Raw genomic sequence first — 25,730 nt, 5'->3', positions numbered from 1 at the left:
AAAAAAATTAAGCAAGTTTTATGAAGACAAAATTAGCATATGTACGTCACAGAATGGCAACCTATTACTACTTTCAGTCACACTGTTAACCAAGTACACAAAACCCCATGCGGAGCTCAGTGTTTTTAATTTGATACTGCAATTAAACATTTAGAATTATATTAAATTATTAACACATTTTTCTCCTTTTACCAGACCTAGAGCACTAAAGGACCATAAAGTAGCCACTGGTGCGTTCTTGTCATCCTTAAATGTTGAATTAAAATTTGACTGAAAATAAAATTGATATTTAGAAAAATCTCTTAATTATATAAAATATTATCATAGACTAAATCCCAAAAATGATTCTAAATTAACTGGCAAAATTATGAAGGAATGACTATCTTCTGAATTTTAGGTTTGAATTTTTTTACATACACAATGTTATTAATCATGACAAGTTATGAAGAAAAAAGTTGTGCCACATCTCCACTTTATGTGTTAGGAAAGTGACATCCACACAGGTTTTCCAGCTCTTCTCTCGGTTTAACTTACCATCAAAGCAAACTAGAGAAGGCTTATGGCACAATTGCACTTAAGACACCAATGAGGCATATTCTGTTTTTTTCTTTTTATTTCATTCTCTTGTGCCAAATATCAAAACAAGGGACTGCGTGAAGTCTCACATACTTCTGTCCGTCTACAGAACACTGAAAGCAACCATAGACTGTCTCCCTTTTTAAGTTCCCCATTCCACAGAGTATGCAAGGCCCTTTAGGAATGTTGTGATTAAGTAAGTTAACTCGGATATGAGTCCCTTCCTTGAGTGAAACGTCAGTCATGCTGAGAGGTTTGTCATAGTAGTCAGAAAAAAGATCATCCAAGTAAAGCTGTGAACGAGAAATGGCATCCATCACTCTTCTATCTAAAAGGACAAAAACAGAAATGTATTAGAAGTTAAAACAGAAAACAAACAGCCCAAACTGCATTTATAAATATATGACTCTAAACTATCAGTCATGAAATGATTTGGCTTTTACATTGAAATCTTCCCTTAATACATGGCATTATTGGATATTAATCCAGGAAGGAAAAAATTCATTTGAAATACTCTTCAAGAGACATACTTCTTTCAAATAGTATATTTCTCAGTCTGTAGAGCAGTGCAAACGTTGCTGTTTCTTCCCTTTCAAATCCTCCTTTTGACACTGAAGTGACACAAAGGTCTACAAAACAATTTTGAGAAGATGTTATAACTTGAACAACTCATATGCTATGGGGTATTTTATAAGGCAATGAATTCTAGTAATTCATTCCACTTTTTTAAAGCTAAATTCATACATTTTTGGAAAAAGTTCATTCATATGGTACAAAATTCAAATCATATAAAAAGGGTATGCAGTGATAAGTCTCTAGCCCAACCGCACCCAGCCAGTCTTCCACCTTAGAGGCAATGTTAAGTGTCTGTGTATGCTTCCAGAAATACTCCATATAGTTTACATAAAAGAATATATATGTATGTGTGTGTGTGTGTGTGTGTGTGTATAAAATTAGGACCAAATAGTTACACACTAGATACATTTCTTTAAAATATGTCTTAGATATTGGGCTCAGTGGTAAATGCCTGCAATCCCAGCAGTTCAGGAGGCTGAGACAGGAGGATCACAAGTTTGAGGCCAGCCTCAGCAACTTAGAAAGGCCCTAAGCCATCTCAAAATAAAATACAAAAAGGGCTAGGGATATAGCTCAGTGGTAAAACACCCTGGGTTAAATTTCCAGTTCCAAAAAAAATAAAAAATACAATAAAATATGTCTTAGAGATTATTCCATGTCAGGGTCTATAGGGACCTTGCCCTTAACGGCTTCCTATTATCCTGATTTATGGATGTTCCCTTAAGGTTGTTTTCAATCTTTTGTTATTAGGAACAGACTATCCTTATACCCAAACTATTTCACATGTGTGTAAGTACACCTGTAGGATAAATTCCTGGAAGTGCAAGGACAAACATACTTTCATTTAAGAATTAGAAGGATACCATGTGTCTTCTTCCCATACATCAATATAACTGTAAAAATCTACACTTAGCAGGTTCCAAATAGAATTTACTCAGAATGTAGTTTTGTTTCTAGGCTTCCTATTCTCTCCTCCCACAGAATTGTAGAAAAAGAACAAAACAGATCTAAAAATGTTTATAAATTATCATGGCTAGGGGGCTCCCTTCCTGGTCCTTTGGGCTATATATATACCTGGACTTGGACTGGCTGGCAGCCAACCAAGCTTAAAGACCTGTGAAATGTAGAAGCGACAGTGAGCTACAAAGAGCTATCACACAAGAGGGCAATTCTGAAGGAAGTATCTATACTTCTAGTTATGTTTTTAGGGGAGTACAGGGGCAGTTGTATCTAATATAGGTAAAAACTGAAGTATGGTGCCCTGACACTACAGGCCTCTTTTTACTACTCCTATTTACCACTATCAAAAACTACCTATCAGAAGGTCACTGATTATCTCCCTATGACTGACAGTGCTGAAAGCAGGCATCACTTTTCTATGATTATCAGAGAAAGGAGGTGGGAGAGGGAAAGGGAGAGAGAGGCTTTCCCACTAAATTCTCCTTAAAAAAAAAAAAAATCACTGTTTGAAGCAGATTCTCCACTCACCAAAGGCACCATCCAAGTAAATGAAGAGTTCAAAAACACTGAAAGCTATGGTTGTATGTGCTGGAAAAACAATAGCTTTGTCCCTTCCCTTGGGATTCTGTTCATCCATAAAATGAAACTATATTAAATAAATAAAAAATAAAATAACATTATTAAGGATGCTAACACATCAGGATAGATTTTTTTGAGAAGCAAATTGTCTTTTACAATACTACTAAAACAAAAAACAAAACCTCTTCAAGTAAAGAATTATCCTGCTTGAATTAGACTGTCATAGCAGAGATCCAAGTGATCCAGCAGGAACTGGTAATCTGAATCGGGGAAGACTTCTAGACTATTTTGCTTACTTTGGTACTGAAGCCAATGATTAGGGCCAACCCAACAGTAATGCTCTCTGCAATAGAAGTTTTTTTTTTTTTTTCTTAAAACTTCAAATCTTACAAAATAACTGTGTTGAGGTATTTTTGGCCTAATCTGTCTACTGTTTCAAATCCTCCAGAGTTTTTCTGCAACTTTCCAAAAGCGTTACCCATATTCCAATAATGCTTCAGTCTGTGCCCCTCAAATCATCCAATGTTAATCAGAATTCAGTGGACAGCTGAATGTCATACTGAACAGACCTTTACTTGTAAAGACTTGAAAAAGATTATCATTTAACTCTTACCTTTCTAACAATTGGCTTTAATCCTATCAAGGCATTATTAGGTGTCACTACATGACAAAGATAAAGAATATCATAACTGAGATCAAATTTAAACCCACATGGGCCAGGGTTGTGGCTCAGTGGTAGAGTGCTTGCTTAGCCAGTGTGAGACATATAAATTCTCAGCACCCACATATAAATAAATAAAATAAAGGTACATTGACAACTAAAAACATTTTTAAAAAATTTAAACCCACATAATTTTCTAATTTTTTAAAGGATTTAAAATTGAATGAAGCATGCTTTGACCATTGATAATATTAATTTAGAAAAACTATTTTAATATAAAATATAAATTCAATGTTTAAAAATCCAAGTATGAACTATATAACTTAAAGGTAAAATCAGGCCAGGCATGACAGCACACATCTATAAATCCCAGCTACTCAGGAGGCCGAGGCAGGAGAAGCCCAAGTCTGGGCCCGCCTTGGAAATTTAGCAAGACTCCATCTCAAAATAAAAAATAAAATGAGCAGGTGGTATAGCTAAGCAATAAAGCACTTGCCTAGGATGTGTGAGGCCCTGGGTTAAATCTCAGTACCTCAAAAATAAAATAGTGCAACTTCAGCACTTAGTTTGTTTTCTTAAAGTAGAATTTAATTAGCAATGACAGAAATGCTGGCATGCAAATTATTCAACAAGAATTAGTGCTTTATCTGCATCATATTACACATGTTTAGAATCCATGTTTTCATGGATTTTTTTCATGTTCTTAAACACAGTCATTACTGTGCAAAATCCTAAACCACTGCAGCTCTTTCATCTCAACATTTGATGTAATATCTAAGTTTCATTCTTACTGAGTGCTTTTTTAAAACTTCCCACAGCAACTCTGTAGCCAGTAAGCAAAGCCTAATGCTTCTGTCTTACCCGCATGGCTTCTCCTCGAATGCCAGCATGAACAGACAGGGAGCACTGTCGTGTGGTTCGAATGCTTTCCATGACCACACAAAGCACAGCCTTTCTGCTGCTCCGTGACTGACGTATCAAGCTGTGATCGAAGTTAATTTTCCTAAAATAAAAAGAAGACAGTCATAAGATTCTTCAACATCAAATTATATATAATCCGGCACATTTTTTTCCTATCGTGTGTTACTCATTCATAGTCCATCTTAACGAAATGTAAAAAAGGCAGACCTAATATAAACCAGAAAATACACCCCAAAGAATGTGAATACCCTGGCTCTTCCTTCTAATTTCTTAAAACAGGCTCTTGTAAAGTGTTTTATTCTCTCTATTGAGTCTGTTGGAGGGGGCTCTCTACATTTGTTGCAGACAAAGAGTCTTTTTTTTTTTTTTTTTTTAGTGTAATAATTTAGCAAATTTGTGTAGGGGCTTAGTGATTTTGTGGAACACTAGAAAATCTTCTTCAAACCAAATGATTCTTGGGTATCTACCCTGACCCAAAGTTCGGTATACTGTGATGGCAAAACCAGACCTGGTTGTAAAATGAAATTACAAAAAAAAAAAAAAAAAAAGGTTTGGGTAAGAAACCAATGCTTGGGGAAAGTTCCCCTCAGCCATTCTTTAGGAAGCCTAATTAACCAATGGGTCCCTACCTTTTGGATTACTGTAAATAACTGCCCTAGGAGTTTAACTTCTCCCTCTTGAAATATAAACATCCCTGTGCTATGCTTTTAAGGCTAGAGATTTAACACATGCCTGTGAAAAGAGCCCTTTATCCTTATCTGTTTCTATAACCATGCTTACACAAGGCCTTCAGCCCTGTAGATTAGGAGTTTTTTTTCTTAAAGAAGAAAAAAGCCCCCAATGATAGGATGAGTGTAAAATTATGCCAAATAACCTATAAAAATTGTGAGAAACTGTGGATGAGTGCTCAGAATTAGAGTTTGTTCCCCTCTGGGCCCACCAGCATAAAATAATGTTTGGAGTTCTCCTCTGCTGCTTGCTGCTCCTCAACCTGTTTCCCGCAACAGTACTACTAATTTGTAATGTTTCAAAAAAAAAAAATCACACAAATAAATTACATTAGCAAAATTAAGCATTCTTTACAAGGAAGTTTATATATATTAAAACTTTTAATTAAACCACTGACATGCATTTGGATTATTATACTGACCGTGTAGTAATTTCTTTGAGTAATGTTGATACTTCCACTTCATGTTTGGTTACTACACCAAATGAAGCTTTTACTGCAATGGAATCTGATCCAGTAACATTAATCCCAACGTCATTTACAATATGGTTGCCTCGCCTTCCATAAAGTGAAACATCTGATTCATCTTCATAATTCAGTAATTGATAAGATGAAATACCTTTATGAAAAGAAACTAGTATTTTTAAATGTCTCCAATTCAGCTTATATAGATTATATAAAGTAACATGTTAATTTGCAATTCAAGATCCAATCTCATTAAAAAAAAAACATTTCAGGCCAAAATTAAAATAGCAGTTCAATTTTACAATAACAAAAAACAAATAGCCAAATATTTCAAATGAAATCAAATTATCTGTTCAGTCAACAAAATTTCTTAAATATCAAGATGTACTAGGGTATTGAAATATAAACAGGTGTTTAGAAGCAGTAACTTATCAAAATGTCAATTAACTTTTTAATCAAGCTTTAAAAACACATTTAAAAACACATTTAATCAAGCTTTAAAAACACATTTCAGTTTACCAAGTGTAATAACTGAATCGTAAACAAAATTCAAATTATTTTTATCTCATTTGATTATGTAAGAGATAAGATCAAATAATACACTAATTTACAGAGGAAAAAATACTATGTCATTTTCTAAGTTGATTTTGATTAAAACAACTTATAAAATAATTAATAGACTTGAAAAGTATTCAATAAGAGATTTGATATTATATAAACTTTAGACATTGTTCATCTCAATAATATCATTACTTTCATTATAAAAGTTGCTTTTTTTCATTGAAAATATGTATTACTAGTATAAATAGTACATAGGACCTCTGTTTAGGTTACTAATAACAGTTCCATGAGTAGTCACTCCCAAACATTTAAACTTACCAGCTGAAATTTCTCTGTCTCCTAGGAGAATATCTTTCAGTGTAAAAGGTGTTGAGGTAAATTTATATCTAGGAAACAGAAAGCATCGCTTCTTTTTTACCACCAGACTGAGAGGTTGGTATTTGTCAGCTTCACTGAGGCTTGGAACTGGAACTAATCTCCCTCCATCTCCAACTTGCTTGACAAAGCTCTTTGTAGCAGCAGCAAACATATTAATATCAAAATGTCATCAACTGCAACCCCCAGGTAACAAAATCCATTTTCAAACAAGAAAACCAGGCACAAAACTAAGCTTGCTTGATCTTAATACAATTATACATGTTAAAAATACAAAGCATGCTTTCACCAAGTAGTTTACCCGTGTACACCTCACAACATTGCCTGTCTTCATGTGCTCAAGTAATAAATAATAGATCAACGGTGTAAAATGATATACTAAAAGCAATTCTAATTTGGAATGGCAATTTATAGCACTAAAATATACACAGAAAATGAATTCCAACATACCACTGACATCTTTGATGAGAATCACAGTTGATAGTGATTTTCTAGTAGCAATGGGCGGATTCTGAGGGAAGCAGATAGCCCCATGGGAAACACTGCAATTTAGGCACTAACATTAGTCCTGGATACTATCTATAATGGACATAGTCCAAAGGGAATTCCTTCACAAGTTCACTAGGCAAATTTTGGCCACAGAATAGTGAAACTTTATGGTATAGAGTTAATGCAGGAACATTTTCACAAAAACCAAGTGCCTAATATTAAATACAAATACACAGAATACAGAGAAACAAATGCCTGCAGATCTTTACAAAATACTAAATTAAAGCCATTTTACACATTTAGAAAACTATAAAATATTATGTAATGTTTTCTTACTCAGAAGCTACGCACTCAGTCTATATAAACTGAAATGGAGTCATGCTGCACTTATTTTGTTTTTATTTCGTCATTATTATCCTACTCAATCTATAAAAGGTTTTCACTTGTTTTTTTTCTTTTTTATTTATTTATGTATTTGTTTTAATTAGTTACACATGACAGTACACTGATCTTGACATACCATACATGTCAGATGGGATATAATTTCTCATTTTTCTAAGTGTACAGGTTGCAGAATTACATTAGTCATGCAGTCACGTATATACCCACAGCAATAATGATGTCTATTTTATTCTGCTGTCCTTCCATTCCCCCTTTCCCCTGTCCTCCCCTTTCACTTGTTTTTAAGAAACATTTTAGCTAAAAATACATTTCCAAAGCAAATCTATACTAACTTTTTAATGAACGTTCAAGCAGTGTTTCTGTGGTCCTTAAAGATGTTCACTTAAACTTAATACAGTTGGGTATTTAGTTGATATACATACATACATATGTGGTGTAGAGAAAGAGAGACTAGGCTTAATTCAAACCTCAAATAATGTTAATTAATTTGATTAGATTCTTGGTATTTTTTTTTTCACTCGCTTTTCAGTGTTCAGGGGTCACATGCAACCCAAAATGTACTTTTAGTAACGAACGTCCTTTCTGGGGGCTGGGGCTGTAGCTCAGTGGCAAAGCACTTGCCCACCATGTGTGAGGCACTGGGTTAGATCCTTAGCATTACATAAAGATATAAAGGCATGTTGTTCATGCAAAACTAGGGGGAAAAAAATTTTAAATAATAATGTCCTTTGTGAAAACAGTATTGTGCAAAATCATCTTCCAGAAGCACTAGGTTCAACCCTTAGCACCACATAAAGAAATAAAAGATACGTTGTCCATCTACAACTATAAAATTTTTTAAAAAATAATAATGTCCATTGTGAAAACATCATTGTGCAAAACCATCTTCCAGAACACCTTGTAAGCACAGGGAACCATTTCTGCACGTGGAAAGCAAACATTTAGAGAGACTGCACAACTAATGTCGCAGTTTGATCCCCACAAAAGGTAGCGCATCCACCAACGCCATTACAACCAACAAAACTGGAACCTGGCCTACAGAAGGCCTTCCTTTACACCTAACAAGCCTTGCCGGGCTCTGCTGACCCGGTGTCCAACTTGCCTCCAAGACAAAGGAGCCCGCCCAGCAGGAGAGAAGGGTCTCCAGAAGCCCCAGAGGACGCAGAAGCTGGAAAAGGCTGTTCTGCTTTCAGGAGCTCTCAGGAGCCGGTAAATCAAGGGTCTCAAGTTCATCGCCAGGTTCTCAGAGGTTCCCTAGCAATTTTGTATTAGCATTTTCAAATCTTTCTTAAAGTGAACCTGTCCCCAGATTGTCCTCCCCACCCCTCAAATACACTGGACTTCTGGCCTCGCTAACCCTGAGCCCACAGGAATAAGCATTCTTTCCGGGTGGCAAACCACCTCCTAAGGCCCCAAAACTCAAGCTCCAGGCGCAGTGACAGCGGCAAGCAAATGACCGACCAGGATGCCGCGGGAGCTTAAGTGGAGCGCAGGCGGGAACTGGGAAAAGCTGGGGTATGACAGAGGGGGCGGGGCCTGAGGAGGGGCGGGGCCTGGAGAGGGGAGGGGCCAGCACCGTGAAGTCTCGGGAGCCGAAGGGGGTGCAGGCCAAGCTGGGAAGAGCCGGCGCTGAGAAGAGATGGAGCCGGGAGAGGGGCGGGGCCTGGCTGGTAGCAGGGCCCGAGGTCCGGCAGCGAGGGGGTGTGGCCGGCGCCGTAACGCCGAGTCCCCGCCCTTCCTCCCTTCACCCCGCCCCGCCAGTTCCTTTCGCAAGAGGGACGCCAGCAGCAAAGAGACCGGGAGGCTGTAGTGCTGGAGAGCTCCGCTCGGGGACCGGCCGACGCGGGAAGCGAGGACGCCGTTCCGCACCGCTCTTTCTCGCGCCGCCTAGCCGTCCCTTCTTGCCATGTCTCAAAGCAGACGTCGCGCGGAGGCTCCGCCACTGGAGCGCGAGGACAGCGGGACCTTCAGGTTCGAGCCCGGGCAGTAGGGGCCGCAGGGCCGAGAGTGGTGGGCAGCAGAGGAGGGGGCGGGGAGCCGGCCCCGGCGGCATTCTGGGTAAAGCCCCTTCCTGTTGCCCCCCCCCCAACACACACACACTGTGGTGCTCTGCCCCGCCCTCTTGGCGGCGACTGGCAGGGGTCTACGGCCGGGCCGCCGGGGTCTGTGGCCGCGCCCCGCCCCTTTTGTGGCTCGTGGCGGCGCGCGGGGGGACGGGGTGGCAAAAGGTGCCACGCGCGGACCGGGTTGGTGGACTTGGTCTTGAGAGTATGCAGCCGTGTGCCCCTGAGAACACCTTTCTGTCCGCATTCGAATTCTGTCTATAAAGACGTCCCTCCTTCACCCTGCTAGCCCCTGCTGGGTGACTGCCGCAGCAGAGCTGGGAGACAGGTGCGCACAGGCCTTGCCAGCTTTGGTCCTGGCAGCCAGGAAGCTACAGTAATTCCCCTGTCACCATTGATAGCAGTCAAAATTGGCCCTATGTATGCTTCTGCTTCCCTGTTTGCTTTGACATGCAAAGCACACTTTTTTCTGGTTTTTGCAGTTTGGGGAAGATGATAACAGCTAAGCCAGGGAAAACACCGATTCAGGTATTACACGAATATGGCATGAAGACCAAGAACATCCCGGTTTATGAATGTGAAAGATCCGATGTGCAGATACACGTGCCAACTTTCACCTTCAGAGTAACCGTTGGGGACATAACCTGCACAGGTCTGTATGCACAGTTAACCCCTTGACCCTGCTGGTTGGCAGTCCAGACTTGATGTTGCTTTTCAATTGGGAAAAGTGCCCCTTTTGCCAGAGACAGCTATGAGGGGCAGGTTTTAAATCGGAGACCTCAAATATTAGGTTGTTAAGAGCTTTTCAACTTCATCTGATTCTAATTTTCTCTTCTCCAGATACAAGGATGCTCAGATAATAAAAAGTTATCCAGGCATCCTACAAGGCTCTTCTCACACTATAGGATCCTCCCAAGGTTCCTCCAAGAATTAAAAAGAAACCGGAAGGGTTCTTGGAGCCCTCATAGCTGGGTCAGTAGGTACTATCAAGTTTCATAGTTTTATAAATTATAGCAGATACAGGGAGGCATGACCCGGGAGTTGTCTGAGTTTCCCTTCTGTCTTTATAGAATTATTTGGAACTTTGGATCTCTTGTATCACTCTTAATTATGTACACACACACACACAAAAGGCAAAACAATGAGGAATGTAGAAAGACTCCCATTCATTGTATTACTTAGTAGCTTCTAGTTCCTGAAACTGTACAAGTATTTTGTATAAGATAGTATCTCCTTTTTATACATGAAGAAACAGGGTCAGAGAGATTATAAATAACATGCTCTAAGTCACACAGCAGTGAAGTTTCAAAATTCAGATGCATGCCCATTTGTAAATGTGGACATTATTTTTCTCATATACCTATTTAATTGCAAACAAAAAAATAATACTAAATTTAATTTGGAAAAATGCCAAGAAAAGTATTGGTAGGAAGACTGAAATTATATCATCTGATAATCTGAAGACATCATTTGTATGTGTCCCTGGAAATTTGGACTCCTCTATTTTCATCGAAGCTACTTTAACAAAAATATGAAGCTTTTTTTCTATGTGAGACAGGTGGATAAGAAGTGTGGCTGCAATGTTCCTCATATGAGCCATAGTGTCAACATTGCATTATTATTTAAGTTGTTCTATTTTTAAATATCCAGTGGAAGTTTAAAAAGAAGTAGTCCCACCCCAGTGTGCTTTAGGCCAGGGAATGATTACCTGTTTCTAGGGCTGGATTTTTGGCTCAGTGGAAGAGCACTTGCTTGCCTGGCCTGTGTGAGGCACTAGGTTCAATCCTCAGCATCACATAAAAAATTAAATAAAATAAAGATATGTGTCCATCGACAACTGAAAAATATTAAAACAAAACAAAACACCTTTTTCTATTATTATCCCTTGGACCTCTTCTCCCACTACCCTGTCTTCCTGTGCTAGCTAATCTGCCTCCATGGCTTCAAATACCAGATAAAGGCTAATAATTCAGAAATATCTTTCCTCCAGTCCTATTTGCAGAACAGTGTATCAACTTGTGTGCTTGCTGGGGAACTTTGTTTGGATGATACAAAGGCCTCTCAGACTCATTGTCTCAAACTGAATCTATCTTTCCCCTTAAGCCCATTTTTTTGCACTCCTTTTCTCTGAAAAGGCAGCATAGTCACACAGTCGCTCAGTAGAAATTCAGGATTTGTATTCTTTTTTTTTTTTTTATTTTAGTTGTAGATGGACACAATATCTTTATTTGTTTATTTTTATGTGGTGCTGAGGATCGAACCCAGGGCCTCACATCTGCAAGGCAAGCCTTCTACCACTGAGCTACAGCCCCAGCCCCAGGGTTTGTATTCTTGATATCTTTTACTCCTCTCCTCTCTTATCCATTATGTTATTAAAATCTCTCTACTAAATAGCTATTGAGTCTCTTTCTCTCTTCTTCCTATTGCTACCATCCAGACCACTGTCATCTCTTTTTTTTGGATTATAGCTTCTGTGTTATAACTGCTCTTTTTTTCTTTTTAAATTTTTTGATAGACTTTTTTTTAGCTTTGTTTTATTTATTTTTATGTAGTACTGAGGAGTGAACCCAGTGCTCACATGTGCTAGACAAGCATTCCATCACTGAGCCACAAACCTAGCCCTTCTTTTATCTTCTTCCTGTGTAATGCCCATTCTCTACGAATGTTCTTTTCCTAGTACTCAAATTTGTCCTCCTTCTCTTAACATCCATTGAGTGGTTTCCCCATTACCTTCTGGATAAATACAAAAATTTTAACGTGACTTCTTACCTTCTTGAGATGTAGTCAATAGCAGGATTGATATCATTTGGGTACTTGATGGAAATGCAGAATATAAGGCACATCCCAGATGTATGGGGTCAGAGTATGTTTTAACAAAATTCCTTGTCAATTATTATACATGTTAAGGTTTGAATAGCACAAGTATATATAATATCTGTGTATGTATGTGTATGTTTATGGATATACATATAAAACTCATTCCCCAGCCCCCAAGTTCTCCAGCCTTTTATCTCAAAATTGCTCCCCTTGAGCTCTTACACATTAGCCATATGCAACACTTACGGCCTTGAGAACACTGCTTTCTTTTGCCTTTGAGCCTTTGCAGGTGCCTTTCCTCTACCAAGAATGTTTTTTTTTTTAATCTCCTAGTTCTCTCTCCTTTACTAGACTTTCCTCATCTTTCAAGTGTGTGTTTAGTTCTCTTTCTCCATAAAACTGTTCTGAATCAAGAAGAACAATGGTACTGCTACTTTTGTGTGCTTTCCTAGAGCTCACTCTTAGGCTTGGTGTAACATGTTTCAGAAACCTATTAGCAAACAAAATCCCACACTAGGCTGAAAAGCCATAGAGGTCAGGGAATCTCTTCAGTTCTTTGCTATGTCTCTAATGTCTATGTTATTAGATAAAAGAGTATGGTTTTTGTGTCCTCTGACATTAGAGGGTCACACTTCAATCTTATTTCCTAACATTGAGGGTTTGAACTCAGAAGGAAAAAAATGATTGAATTCACTCGTTACCAGATGCAACTGCTTGCTGAATTCAGATATCAGTCTTATCCGTAACCTCCCTTATCTACAAGGCAAAAGATGCAGATTGTGTAGAAGACATAAGGCATAAGCTGTCACCTATTACTGCTTAGCCTAGCATAGGGGTTTGATCCAGAATAGGACCAGGCTGTCAGAATAAAACTGTGCACATTTCACTGTCCAAAAGTTCTGTAGGTTTCTTCTGTAAAGGAAATTTCTTGCTTCAGAAGAACTTGCTGCCCAGGAATAAGGGAAGAGTGAAATGCTAAGTTGCTAAGAAATGCTAAGTTGCATTTCTTCTGGAGGTGTAACATGGTCTACATCATTACCATTTGTGTAATAAATATATAATATAGAAAGAGTAAAGTTTTTTACATAGGGATGCATAGATTTAAATACATAGAACTTTTTAGATTGTGATTTTGTTCATGTATCAGTTTCACACAGTGAATAGTTTATTTCAGTGTATAATTGCATGTATTGTATGTTTTCAGTACTAACTGCATATATGAAAAACCTGTAGTGACTTTGTTTTGTAGTATGACAACATCTCTGTAAGGCACACATTTTCACAAAGACTATCTTTTTACATTTTAATTCAGGTGAAGGTACAAGTAAGAAGCTGGCGAAACACCGAGCTGCAGAGGCGGCCATCCACATTCTGAAAGCCAATGCAAGTATTTGGTGAGCTAAATTTCTTTGTATTCTGCAGCTCAAAATGATCATGGCTGAGGTAAGATTAAAAATGTGAACATGTTCCCCAAAGCAGCGGAGTGAACAGTATCTGAGCTCTAAAATTCTATTTCTTTGTGAAAACCTATCACCCATGAAGATAGTTCTATCCAATTAAGCCCAGTAGTTACCAATTAACTGCAGCCTCTCATGAATTAGGCTTTACTTTGTTGTTTTTTAGATGGCGTGCAGCAGTCGGAAACCATAATATCTCTGGCAACTGTTAATATTCTGTATTAAGACTTTGATTATTTCTACACTGAAGAAAAACAAGGTGTGAGATGGAAATAAAAATATTCCTTAGGGAATTCTCATTGGAAAGAAGGAGGTAGAGATTTCCTTTTATTATAGACTGTATACCAAATACAAGAGAATGTGAACTGGGATATCCTTGCCATGTTTTTCCAAATTGAATTTTTTTTTTCTGTTTTAGTGAATCTTAAAGCATCTCATGTATAATAAAATATTATCGTTTGGTTTCTGTTAGGCACACCATGGAACATAGTATGCCTTAAATTCTTCTTACACATGAACTCAGAAATGCTAGAAGTGCAAGCTGGATGTGGTGGCTCACACCTATAATCCCAGCAACTTGGTGGTTGAGGCAAGAGGATTGCAAGTTCAAGGCTAGCCTCAGCAACTTAGCGAGGCTCTAAGAAACTTAGTAAGACAAGACCCTGTTTCAAAATAAAAAGGGTTGGGGATATGGCTCAATGGTTAAGCACCCCTAGGTTTAAACCCTGGTACCAAAATATAAAAAAATAAAGAAGTTACTGTGATATACTAATTACTAGTAATCTTTCATTGATTTACATTTCTTTTTGATTTGTATCCCCTGATTCTACATGTGTTTTCTTCCTCTGAATTATAAAACTCAGCTTAAAACAGAAACATCTGGTCTTTGACATAAATTGTCCCAAATTGCAAAATATACACAAATGTTTAGTACATAAAAATGATTTAGGCAACAGTAAATAGTTCTTCTGGGTAATAACTTTGTCCACTCAATTTGCTACCCAGTGATAATAGTTATCTGTATGTCAACAATCTAAATAGATTCTTATGAATTTTTGGTAAATGGATAATATTCAATAATTATTTTAAGAATTCTGAAAGTATAGTTTCAATTTGTCCCTGGGTTCAGCCCCCAGTACCCAAAAATAAAGAAGATGCTTAGAGTTTAGTCTGGTATAATCTGCGCATAACTAACTGCAAAGATCTGTGGAACTTGAAATCAGATTTTTTTTCCTAAAGCCATAGCAAGTCTTTAGGATTAAATCTGTATTTAGGTTCTCATGCAATACTCTTCCCTTTTCCTGGGTCATTCTAAACTTTTTGGGTAATTTAGAACTAACCAGTGACATAGCAACCCTCTAGACAAGCACTTAACCCAGACAAGCCTTGGATCTCACAAGATGATACTTGCTTCTCTGGGATCATACCTTACAATTGATTTATGCTAGCTTTCAAGACTTGCCAAATGGCATAGCAGATTTTGAGTTCTGCCTCCACTGATGATGGCTGTGCTATTTCTGTGCAGCCCAAAGGTCAACCCAACATGTTGAGCACATTGGTAGAAATGAGTGTATGGAGTGTCCTTTCTGCACATAGGAACTTCACTTTGTCAGCAAAAAAGGCTAACAAACTTTACTACATATTTGTGCTTCTTGACAGATAAAATGGGAATTACTAAGCTGTAATCAGGCCTAAAGTGGCCTGATTTAATACAGAGACTTTTTCACTTCTCGATCACAATTATTTGGGTAGCTTTGGCATGCAGCATTGTAAGTGAATACTTATATCTAATCAGCCTATGTAAAGCTTGAAATTCTGGCATTTGGTAAAGAAACTTGAGGAAGTGCAATAGTTAAACCTCACTTGTCATGGAAGAAATGATTCTTCTATTGCTTAGGTGGAAGTAACCTTGGAATGCAGCTTCTTCTGCATTAGGCATTGATCTTCTGAGTAACTAGTAATTTCAAACTGCCTAGAAAAGATTGTTCTCTTTCCTTAATCATAATCTCTACATTGTTAAACCAGATTTATGTAGACCATCTATTTTATGCAGGATATATAGAACTCTTAACAGGATTATCTTAGCACTGAGCACATGATGGAATAATAGGTCTCTCTTCCACAATTATATTGATGATTTGTGTTATCCATAGTTCCAGGCTAAATTTCCTGGCTAATACTCTTATTATATTTTGTGTAGTCATAATAGTGTACTTTGAATATATTTTTATCAAGCACCTATTATGTATAAAGCACTATGAAGCTTATGTAGGTAAATAATGCACTCTACCATCAAGGAGTTTACAATCTGAATTGGGAGGGGTTTGGTGAGGGTCAGACAAATTACTTGTATTTCTAAGGCTGTATAATTTAGGTCAGTTTTCTTAAGAGTCAAACCAAGCTTGGCATAGTGGTGACACCTGTAATTCCAGTGACTTGAGATGCTGAGGCAGGAGAATCTTAAGTTTAAGGCCAGCCCAAACAACTTAGTAAGACCCATCTCAAAAAGAGAGAAAAGGATGTATCCCATTGATAGAATGTCCCTAGGTTTGATCCTCAGTACTTAAAAAAATAAAGAATAAAATGTCAAACCAAATGTTATAATGGTTCAAAGGAGTGAGAGAATATGATCCATTGGGTAAAAGGCTAGGCTTCTTAGAGGAAGTGACATTTGATATGTACAGATAGATATAGAGTTCAGATTTCTATAGAAATTGTTGAAAAGAAGCGCATCACATGTAGATATAATGCAAGAGCTTCAGGGTAGAGAGTTAAGTAGAAAAATTTTTCTTTTTTAGTAAGTAATTTGGCGAAATTATTTTATTGAATAACATTCAAAAATATGTTTAGCTTTGCAGTTCCTGACCCTTTAATGCCTGACCCTTCCAAGCAACCAAAGAACCAGCTTAATCCTATTGGTTCATTACAGGTAAGTTGTATATTTTTTCCATACTTACCTTTTTGTCTACTGATAAAAGATAAAATTAATTGGTGGTATTACGATAAAATTAATTGGTGGTATTACAGTGCTTAAGATAAGCCATTTTATATTTTCATGATAAGATGGTGAAATATTTTGTTTTCCAACTTATTTTATGCAGCTAACTTAGAATTATTTTCCTGTTTATTTAAGTTGTGGATTTTCTTCCATATGCAGTATTTGCCTTTGGTTTGTGAAATTCTCATTTGAAATAACAGGACCTCATTGCACATGGGTAGAGAATATTATACTTTAAGAACATTTCTTCCCATCTTTATGACAAACCTCTTTCTACTTCTTTTGAGACAGAAGACTTTATAAAGAGCCAAAATTGGGTAACCTAATTCAAGATGCACCCTACCATCAAGGAATTTACAATCTGAATTGGGAGAGGTTAGGTGAGGGTCAGACAAATTACTTGTATTTCTAAGGCTGTATAAGAAAAGAGATGTAATTAATTTATTTGATTATTCTAACAAAATTATATTTACACACACACACATGCACACACATATGTTTATCTTTAAATTTCTGCAAACAGAATATTCTTTTTGCAGATTATCCGTGTGCTCTGTTAGAACTATTTTTGTCTCCATTACCTAACCAATCCTTTGGTCTCGTTTTTCTGCTCTGTAAGTTTTTCTATTGTTTTCTTCACATGTAACCTCATCCTAGTTTCTGTCTCTGCTCCTCGTGAGCCCCTGATCAAATGCAGCAGTTAGCAGCTGCAGGTCCAGAAGCCCGTAGCTAGGAGGGGAGAGGCTTTAGGAACCGAGGGCAGGGAGACCTGTAGGTGTCTCCTCTGATGTTCCCAAAGAGGTCACTGGTAGCCAGTCTTTCTCTGATATCAGCTCACTATTGCTGAAAAGAAGAATGCCATTCATAGGACAAAACTGCTTCCATTTTGGTATTGTAATATAAAGATGTGAAAGATGGGAATGTTTATGGGACATATAGGGTCTTTCCTTCTTTTCAAATATATGACTAGAAATGAGATTGAAATCAAGAAGAAATAAAATTTGTGTGATTAAGCCCATTGCACAGTTGAAATTACTATTAAAGCCTCATTTCAATTTTATAGGAATTGGCTATTCATCATGGCTGGAGACTTCCTGAATATACTCTTTCCCAGGAAGGAGGACCTGCTCATAAGAGAGAATATACCACAATTTGCAGGCTAGAGTCATTTATGGAAACTGGTACTTGTTTCTTACCATTTAAGACATTTGCAATATTTTCAGATGATGGATGACCATAGAAATCTCTGTTGTTATATCTTCTCAAAAATGTCTGTGGGGAGAAAAATTGATAAACTCCTATACTACTATCTCTAACTTTCTAAGGTAGAACTTAAATATAAATATTTGGCCATGTACATCTGTAATCCCAGCAACTCAGAAGGCAGGAGAAATGAGGGTTCAAGGCCATCCTCAGCAACTTAGTGAGGCTCTGTTCCAAAAAATACAGAGGGCTGAAGAGGTAACTTGGGTAAAGTAGCCCCGGTTTCAATCCCCAGTACCTCCAATAAAAAAGGAAGAAGAATACTCATGTTTCTTAATTTGATGTTTTTAAAAATCATAAGTTGTTAATGGAAAGATGTATTATTGGCTCCATACCTTAAATAATCTTCATCTATGTATTAGTGATTTAAATAATTCATCTGGGAGGAAAAACAATAGTAAATCTCTTAAAGTTTCAACAGATATTCTAGAAAGTAGGACTAGAGAAGATTACATTTGAAAAAGAGGTGATTAATAAGAGAATAGATGGCCCAAAAAATGAAATAAGATAAAAAATAAATAGAAATTGTCTTTTGGAATTATAGTAACTTCTAAGTTGTAAAAGACATAAACTATGAGGAATAGCAGCCACTTAATTAAGTACTAGTGAGAATTCTTCTTTATTACACTGGCATGTTTTTGTTATTTTCAAAATGACTGAAAGTAGACTTTTACCTTAGCTAGATATTAGTTTCAAGTAACAGGCACTGTCTGCCTTGAGAGGTGATGTGGCCACTGCAGAAGCCACTAGGCCAGAAACAGTGCCTCTCCTTTGGGTTCCTGAAGTAGTCCTTTATTTTCAAAATGAAGCAAATTACTTCATCTCACTGGGCTTCAGATTTTTAATTTACAAAGCAGAGTATGAAAGTAGCTATTTAAGGTATCTTTCTTTCAATTCCATCATTTTTTATTTCCTTCTTATTCATATTAAGGAAATTCTACATTTGTTAGTATAGAAGATTGTGAATAGATAATGGACATTGAGAGAGGGATCATAATTCAAATATATTTTGGTAAATAAATTGGTCACAATTAAACCAAATACTGTTCATTAAAGTTAAGCAAAGGGAAGAATAATTATTAAAGAAAAGCAGAAAGTATAATTATTAAAGAAAAACGGTTAAAGAAAAGAACTACTTTCAAAAATGTAAAGAATTAATAGTCATTTGAGGGCTAGGGGTGTAGCTCAGTATTAGAGCACTTGCCTAGCATGCATGAGGCCCTGAGTATAATCCCCAGCACTGAAGAAAAGAGGGGAGATAAGTATATATATTTACGTGTATGTGTGTGTGTGTGTGTGTGTGTATTTTACAATGAACAAAAACAATAAACAAAATGTCAAGTGAGTAAGAAAATAGCCTAGAAGATGAAAAACATAATCCCTTGTACATTCAATCATCCTCTGTGGACACTGATTTCCTTTCTAAATGTACCATCTTTTTGTCTTTATATAGGAAAGGGGGCATCAAAGAAACAAGCCAAGAGAAATGCTGCTGAGAAATTTCTTGCCAAATTTAGTAATATTTCTCCAGAGAACCACATTTCTCTAGTGAGTATTAAGCAAACAGTTAAGATGTTAATTTGATTAAGATTTTCTTGCTTTAGGAAGATTTCCTTGATTTCTTGTTGGATTGATACTTCAATTGTTGCAATTTTTAAAAATCTTTTCATCTTTCATTTGCACACCATGCCAATTTTAGCTGCTTTCTATATGTGAGCCAGAGTCACATGAGGTAACCAGGTAAGAGGACTTGAGAGACACAGTCAATTCAGAATAATAGGATAGGATCTAAACATGACAGCCCCAGCTGGGGTTGTACCTCTGAGGTAGAGTGCATACATAGCATTTGTGAAACTCTGGGTTTGATTCTCAATACCAAAAATTACTGAAGAACGAATGAATAAAGTGATAGGCCAGTGGTGCTATTTTTGCCTTCAAAGCAACAGCACTTTTCCATTTTTTGTTGGTCCATTCACTTACCACGCAACAATCATTTAGTGTGCTCCTATTGTATGCCAAGGTCTGTGCCCAGTACTAGGCTACAGTGAATGAACAATTTCTGCCACTAAGGAGTTTATAGCCTACTAAACAGGGAAGAATGTTACAGATGGGTCCTTACAGAGGGCAGTCAGGGAACATGGAAGAAGGTATCTGATCTAGACTGTGGTTTCAGAAAACCTTCAAGGACAAAGAGAAACCTTTGCTCTACATACAAAAAATATTTTGTGTGGTTTTGTTTCCCTGATGTGCTGGGGGCCCCCTCTATTTCTCCAAAGTCACCTCTTAGATAAAAGGCGCACCATCTTGGTCAGAAGAGAATCAGAAAAATAATTCATTAAAGGTCTCAACAACTTCCAACTCCAATATTGACAAACAAAAGCATTTTTAAATACTTAACAGTGTATTTTATTTATTTAGTGTTGTTTTTTATTTTTCATTTCATGGTATTTGTTAAACGGATGTGTATGTTAGCATTGTCTAGTTTAAACTGGAAAGATAACCACATAGTACCCATTTAAATATGCTTTCTGAAGTATTAAATGTGAGTGCTTGTAAGTATACTGATACTGGTGTTAAAAGACAGTCTTTAAGACTATAAATCTTCATCTCTATTTTTCAGACTAATGTAGTAGGAAATTCTTTAGGATGCACTTGGCATTCCTTGAGGAATTCTCCTGGTGAAAAGATCAACTTACTGAAAAGAAGCCTCCTTAGTATTCCTAATACAGATTACATCCAGCTGCTTAGTGAAATTGCCAAGGAACAAGGTTTTAACATAACGTATTTGGATATAGGTATGATTTTTTTCTTTGGCTTATCCCAAGATGCATTTCTTTTTAAAATGTGTTTGAAAAACAAAAATTTCTGTTATAATTTGTTATTTCATTGATCAAGGATTCTAACTATATATAATTGCCAGACCAGTATTATATATAATTGAGATGTCTTGATTCTTGTGGATAGTAATAATAGCTAACATACAGTTTCCATAATAAATGTCAATAGCTAAAAGTTATAGTTTAACTGTGTGCCAGCCCTGTACTAAGGACATGTATCAATTAATGAATCCTCAAACTAACTCTGAAGTGAATTCTATTATTCTTACTAATGAGTGAAGAAAGTAAGGTAGAGAAAGGTTGAGAAACTGACCCAAGACCACATAACTAGCCAGTAGTAGAATAAGATTAGGGAAAGAGGTTCAGACATGATGGTGCATACCTGTAATCCCATTGGCTCAGGAGGCTGAGGCAGGAGGATCACAAATTCAGAGCCAGCCTCAGCAACTTAGTAAGCCATAAGCAACTTAATGAGACTCTTGTCTCATAATGAAAAATAAAAAGGCCTGGGGATGTGGCTTAGTGGTTAAGTGCTCCTGGGTTCAGTCCCTCATACCAAAAAATAAAAGATTAAAAAAAATAAGAAAAGAAAATTAGGGAAAGAGTTCCAGCATATTCACTGGCTGTTATACTAGGTCTGTTGGGCATTTGGCAATTAAAAAGCACTCCCATTTGTAGTACAAGTATCAAGTCTGTGTGGGCCAAACCATGTGTCCACTTAATCACTGAGTGCCATTTCTCGGCAGTAAATGGAAAAAAGTCAATTTGTAACTTTATTCCATCCCAGCTATCATCTATTATATTTTCCTTAATTTGTGGTCTTTTATATAGACAAATATGGACAAATGAGAAAGCAAGTCAGTGAAGATTTTATTTTAATTCAATTTGTAAAGCTAGTTGTGTGTATGTGTGTGTCACACATTTGGTATCTTGATTTAATATCAGCATAACAAGTGAAGAATTTGATATCCCTACTCCACTCTCAGTGAGATGTGGGAACTCAGCTGTCAGAGATACTAGTACTGGAAAATTAGAGTGGTCAGGGGATGAGAGAACTTTTGATATTCTCTGCTACTTTGGAATTAAATGATGAGTCATGCAGTGTCTTGATAAGCCAAGAATGATGCAGAACCCGGAAAATTAATGAAGAAAGATGGTCAGGAGAGATGGCTGATGGGAATCCATTCATATGCAAATATTTATTGATGTTTGTAGTTTGTTGAGAGTTTGGGATACAGAGATAAATGAGCTATGTCACGAATAGAGTTAACTATGGAAGATACAGAATCTCTGAAAAGAAGGAAATTTGAGATGGATATTTTGGATCGTGAATTAATTCCTTTGAAACTCTTATGAATTTTAAGAACTAAATCATTCTTATAAATATAGAACAAGGGGCTGGGGTTGTGGCTCAGCTGTAGAGCACTCGCCTAGCACATGTGAGGTGCTGGGTTTGATCCTCAGCACCACATTAAAAAAAAGTGTGTGTGTGTGTGTGTGTGTGTGTGTGTGTGTGTGTGTGAGCTTTTGGCTAACTTTTAGGCAGCTATCTTCAAAGAAAATAGATAAATGACCAACAAACCTATGAAAAGATGTTCAACATCATTACTCAACTGGGAATTGCAAGTCAAAACTACTGTGTGGTACCACTGCACACTATATAGTCAAAACAATGGAAAATAGCAAGTGTCTGATGATGAAGAGATTGGAATCTCATACATTATTGATGGAATGTAAAATAATTTAGCCACCATGGGAAAATTTCTTAGTTCCTTAAATTAATTGCCAGCAGTTTCACACCTAGCTACATAACCCACAAGAATTGAAAACTGGTATTCAAACAAATAACCAGTACACACATATTCCCAGAAGCACTATTTGCAAGAGCCAAAAGTGGCAGTGGTCCAAATGTCCACCAACAAATGAATGAATGAACAAATGTGGAATATCCATTCAATAGAATATTATTCAGCTGTAAAAGGGAATGAAGTTCTAATATGTGCTACAACATAGAAGATAGTGAAAAACATGCTGAGTGAAAGAAGCCAGAAACAAAAGGCTGCGCATATTTTATGATTCTGTTTATATTAACTGCCCACAGAAGGGTAATCCATAGACATTAAACACAGATGGTTGGTTGCTAGGATTGGGGAAGAGGGGATGGAGAGTAACAGTTTAAGGAGTTCAGGATATCCTCTTGGGGTGATGAAGATGTTTTGAAACTGGCTAGAGGGGCTACTTGGACATCACTATAAATCTGCTGAATGCCACTAAATTGTTTATTTTAAAACGATTGGTTTTATGTGAATTTTCCTTAAATTTAAAAAGATAGTAGAACTAAAAAAAAAAAGTCTCTTCACTCAATTGACTAGCTAAAATAGAAACATTTAATCATGACCACTTTGAATAAGTCATAAATTTACTTCTTAAGAACTCTTGCCTCATTTTACCATCTTCAGAAGAATGAGAAGAATGTGCATTTTCTGGGTTTAAGTGTTGTTTTTAAAACACCATAACTGAGATTGCACAGACTTAAACCCTAAGAATAGGAAGGCACAAGAGAGGTCTTTCCCTGAACCAGGTCGTTTCTTGTTTGAAATGTCTACTGAAAATGACTTCCAATGGGAAACAGCCTCTCTAGTCCTCTAGCAAATGGTTCTTTCCCTCTTAAGAAAGTTGCTTATTAATATAGTACTTTCCAAGCCTCATTCAACTAGTCACATTAGAGTTGCCTTGAGAGCTTACTTGAAATGCAGGAGCCAGCCACCTCCAGCCCCAACCCCATGCTTCTGATAGAATGGGCTAGCATTGAGTCCTAAACACCTGTGTTTCTTTGAAGTTCTGTCAGATGGTTTGAAGCAGTATGTTTGAGAACTATGACTGAACAACCATTTCTGTTGTGAAGCTGGGGATTAAACCCAAGTGCTCTCCCACTGAGCTACATCCCCAGCCTTTTTTATTTAATTTTGAGTTCCCCAACCTGGCCTTGAACTTGTGATCCTCCTGCCTCAGCCTCCTGAGTTGCGGGGATTACAGGCGTGTACCATTGCACCTGACTCATTCTATGTTTTTTGTTTATACAAGCATGACAGAAATGATGAATGAAGGAAATAGTGTACCATGGGTGAGAAAGACCAAAAAAAAAAAAAAAAAAAAAGATTGTTTTTATAAAGGATCTGCTTTCTACAGTTGGCACTAATCATCATGTTTGCTTGTGTCATTACAGAAGAACTGAGTGCAAATGGGCAGTATCAGTGTCTCGCCGAACTGTCAACCAGTCCTATCACAGTCTGTCATGGCTCCGGCATCTCCTGTGGCAATGCACAGAGTGATGCCGCCCACAATGCTTTGCAGTATTTAAAGATAATAGCAGAAAGAAAGTAAACTTAGGGCAGCTTAGAAAGTCCTTCAGTAGCACATAAAAAGTTTCCGTCACTCCTTCCCCAGTAAAACTTCTACTGTATTGTTTGAGTTTGTGAGTTGTTTCCACATCTCTTCGGATTCCATCAACACTCCAGATTTAATTATCTCCTGGTAGTTATTACTAAGCTCTTTTTAATGGCTTCAACTTTGTATTGGTATATTGTCTTTATAAACTTTGTACCACGAAGCAGAGCAGGGCCAGGCAAATGGGAGGAAGAAGCTGCATGTTTGATGATGATGATGATGAAGAAGAAGAAAAAGAAATAAAACTACTGCTAGCAACAGTCTTACTGGTGCTTAAACAACCTCTTTTTTTCTTTTTTTTTTTTTTTTTGCGCAAGGCTTCATAATGGGAATTTGAAGGAAGCCCTTCAGGTTTAGATGTTGAGAGATGGCATTAACAGACTTTTACTGAATGTGATTGTTAAATTTCAGGGAACATGATTGGTCTCCTGTGTATTTGAAACCATGTAATAAAGAGCTGTTGTTATAATGAGGTTCTGCTCATTTTATTAAAGAGCTACTGACTTGACTTTGGCCCAGTCTTATAAATAATATTTTAATATGGATAGTTTATTATTTATATAACTCAAAAAGTCAAAGGTAAAAGAACCTGTAGCCTAAGCAAAATATATATGTGATAAATCACTTCCTTATTTTCTGTAAGCATATGCAACATTGTATTTTGCTTTGACATAACCATTCTTAGATGAAGTAGTAGTTGAAAAATCATTAATGGCATTACCAGACAACCCCAGAACCTTTCCAGTTCATTCAATTCCATTATAAGAATATTTGAAACAAAACAATGAGTGATTAATAGAAGGTAAGTCTCACAAATTTTTATTTTATCCTCCATATTTTCATATACCATCTGTGACACCTTAAGTCTCATCTGTCAGTGCCAGCTAGTATAAGCTTTGTAAATGAGAAGGAAGTCTTTTGGCCCTGTGTCCAGAGCTCAGGAGAGCCATGTAGATAGAGAAAACAAGCTATGAATGATGACAGGAAGTTTTGACTATCTCAAGTGTTAATCCTTAACAACAGATAAGATAGAGCAGGATTTTGGAAAAGAATCATACCTGATTGGAACCCTTTAAGAATAATGAAACTACATTACAAAAGAAAACCAGTACATGTAACTTATTTGAAGTTCTAAAGAGTACTCAACATAGTTTCACATTACAAGGTACATATATATCAATTACATTATGGAAATTTAGGTGCTTTTTTGGTGAGGTTAAGGAATGAGTTAAAGACTGGTGGCAAAGTTTAGGCATAAACAGGATCTTGTGAGCTTTTAAGATTGGACTAATCTTGGGTTTTTGTGAATGCTCTGGAATCTCTAGAGATAACAGTATGTTCTGTGTAGTGAAATATTAACTTTGAAGAGGATAAATTGGGTGAAGATTTCATAAGGCAATGGAAGAAGATTCTTGGATGAGGCCCAAGTGTGGGAAAGAATAATATAATTTTATTGTCCACAGTTCAAATATATTGATAAAGTGAGTGCTCAGAAGCCAAGCTCTTCCTGCTGCCTTTCTTTGCTTCTGTCTGCAGAGAAAACATGTTCTTAGATA

General features: G+C 37.0%; 2 protein-coding genes across 8 annotated transcripts; one reads left to right on the top strand and one right to left on the bottom strand.

Annotated features, from left to right (window-relative positions):
- Positions 1–611: 611 nt before the first annotated feature.
- On the bottom strand, positions 612–6,889 carry PJVK (pejvakin; the record flags this gene model as incomplete). Of its 2 annotated transcripts, XM_081261786.1 has the most annotated exons (7): positions 612–904; positions 1,107–1,205; positions 2,641–2,758; positions 4,214–4,355; positions 5,424–5,619; positions 6,345–6,534; positions 6,852–6,889. In XM_081261786.1, the coding sequence occupies 7 exons, from the start codon at positions 6,858–6,860 to the stop codon at positions 612–614; spliced, it is 1,047 nt and encodes a 348-aa protein (XP_081117912.1). The 2 variants fall into 2 exon arrangements, with proteins under 2 accessions (XP_081117912.1, XP_081117911.1); XM_081261785.1 differs by lacking the exon at positions 6,852–6,889 and having other exon boundaries at positions 6,345–6,555.
- Positions 6,890–8,960: 2,071 nt separating this feature from the next.
- PRKRA (protein activator of interferon induced protein kinase EIF2AK2) lies at positions 8,961–24,682 on the top strand. 6 transcript variants are annotated; one of them, XM_081261787.1, is made up of 8 exons: positions 8,961–9,263; positions 9,838–10,007; positions 13,485–13,566; positions 16,480–16,558; positions 17,691–17,808; positions 19,344–19,438; positions 20,511–20,685; positions 23,954–24,682. In XM_081261787.1, exons 1-8 carry the CDS (start codon positions 9,199–9,201, stop codon positions 24,109–24,111), a joined length of 942 nt encoding a protein of 313 aa, XP_081117913.1. In that variant the 5' UTR covers positions 8,961–9,198; the 3' UTR covers positions 24,112–24,682. The 6 variants fall into 6 exon arrangements, with proteins under 6 accessions (XP_081117913.1, XP_081117915.1, XP_081117918.1 ...); XM_081261792.1 differs by lacking the exons at positions 8,961–9,263; positions 9,838–10,007 and adding exons at positions 10,211–10,335; positions 11,609–11,676; XM_081261789.1 differs by lacking the exon at positions 20,511–20,685 and having other exon boundaries at positions 8,969–9,263; positions 23,954–24,096.
- The last annotated feature ends 1,048 nt before the right edge of the window (positions 24,683–25,730 follow it).

Source organism: Spermophilus citellus, assembly GCF_964194105.1.
Source record: "Spermophilus citellus genome assembly, chromosome: 11".
NCBI classification, from domain to species: domain Eukaryota; kingdom Metazoa; phylum Chordata; class Mammalia; order Rodentia; family Sciuridae; genus Spermophilus; species Spermophilus citellus.
This window is presented reverse-complemented; position numbering and strand designations above follow the sequence as displayed.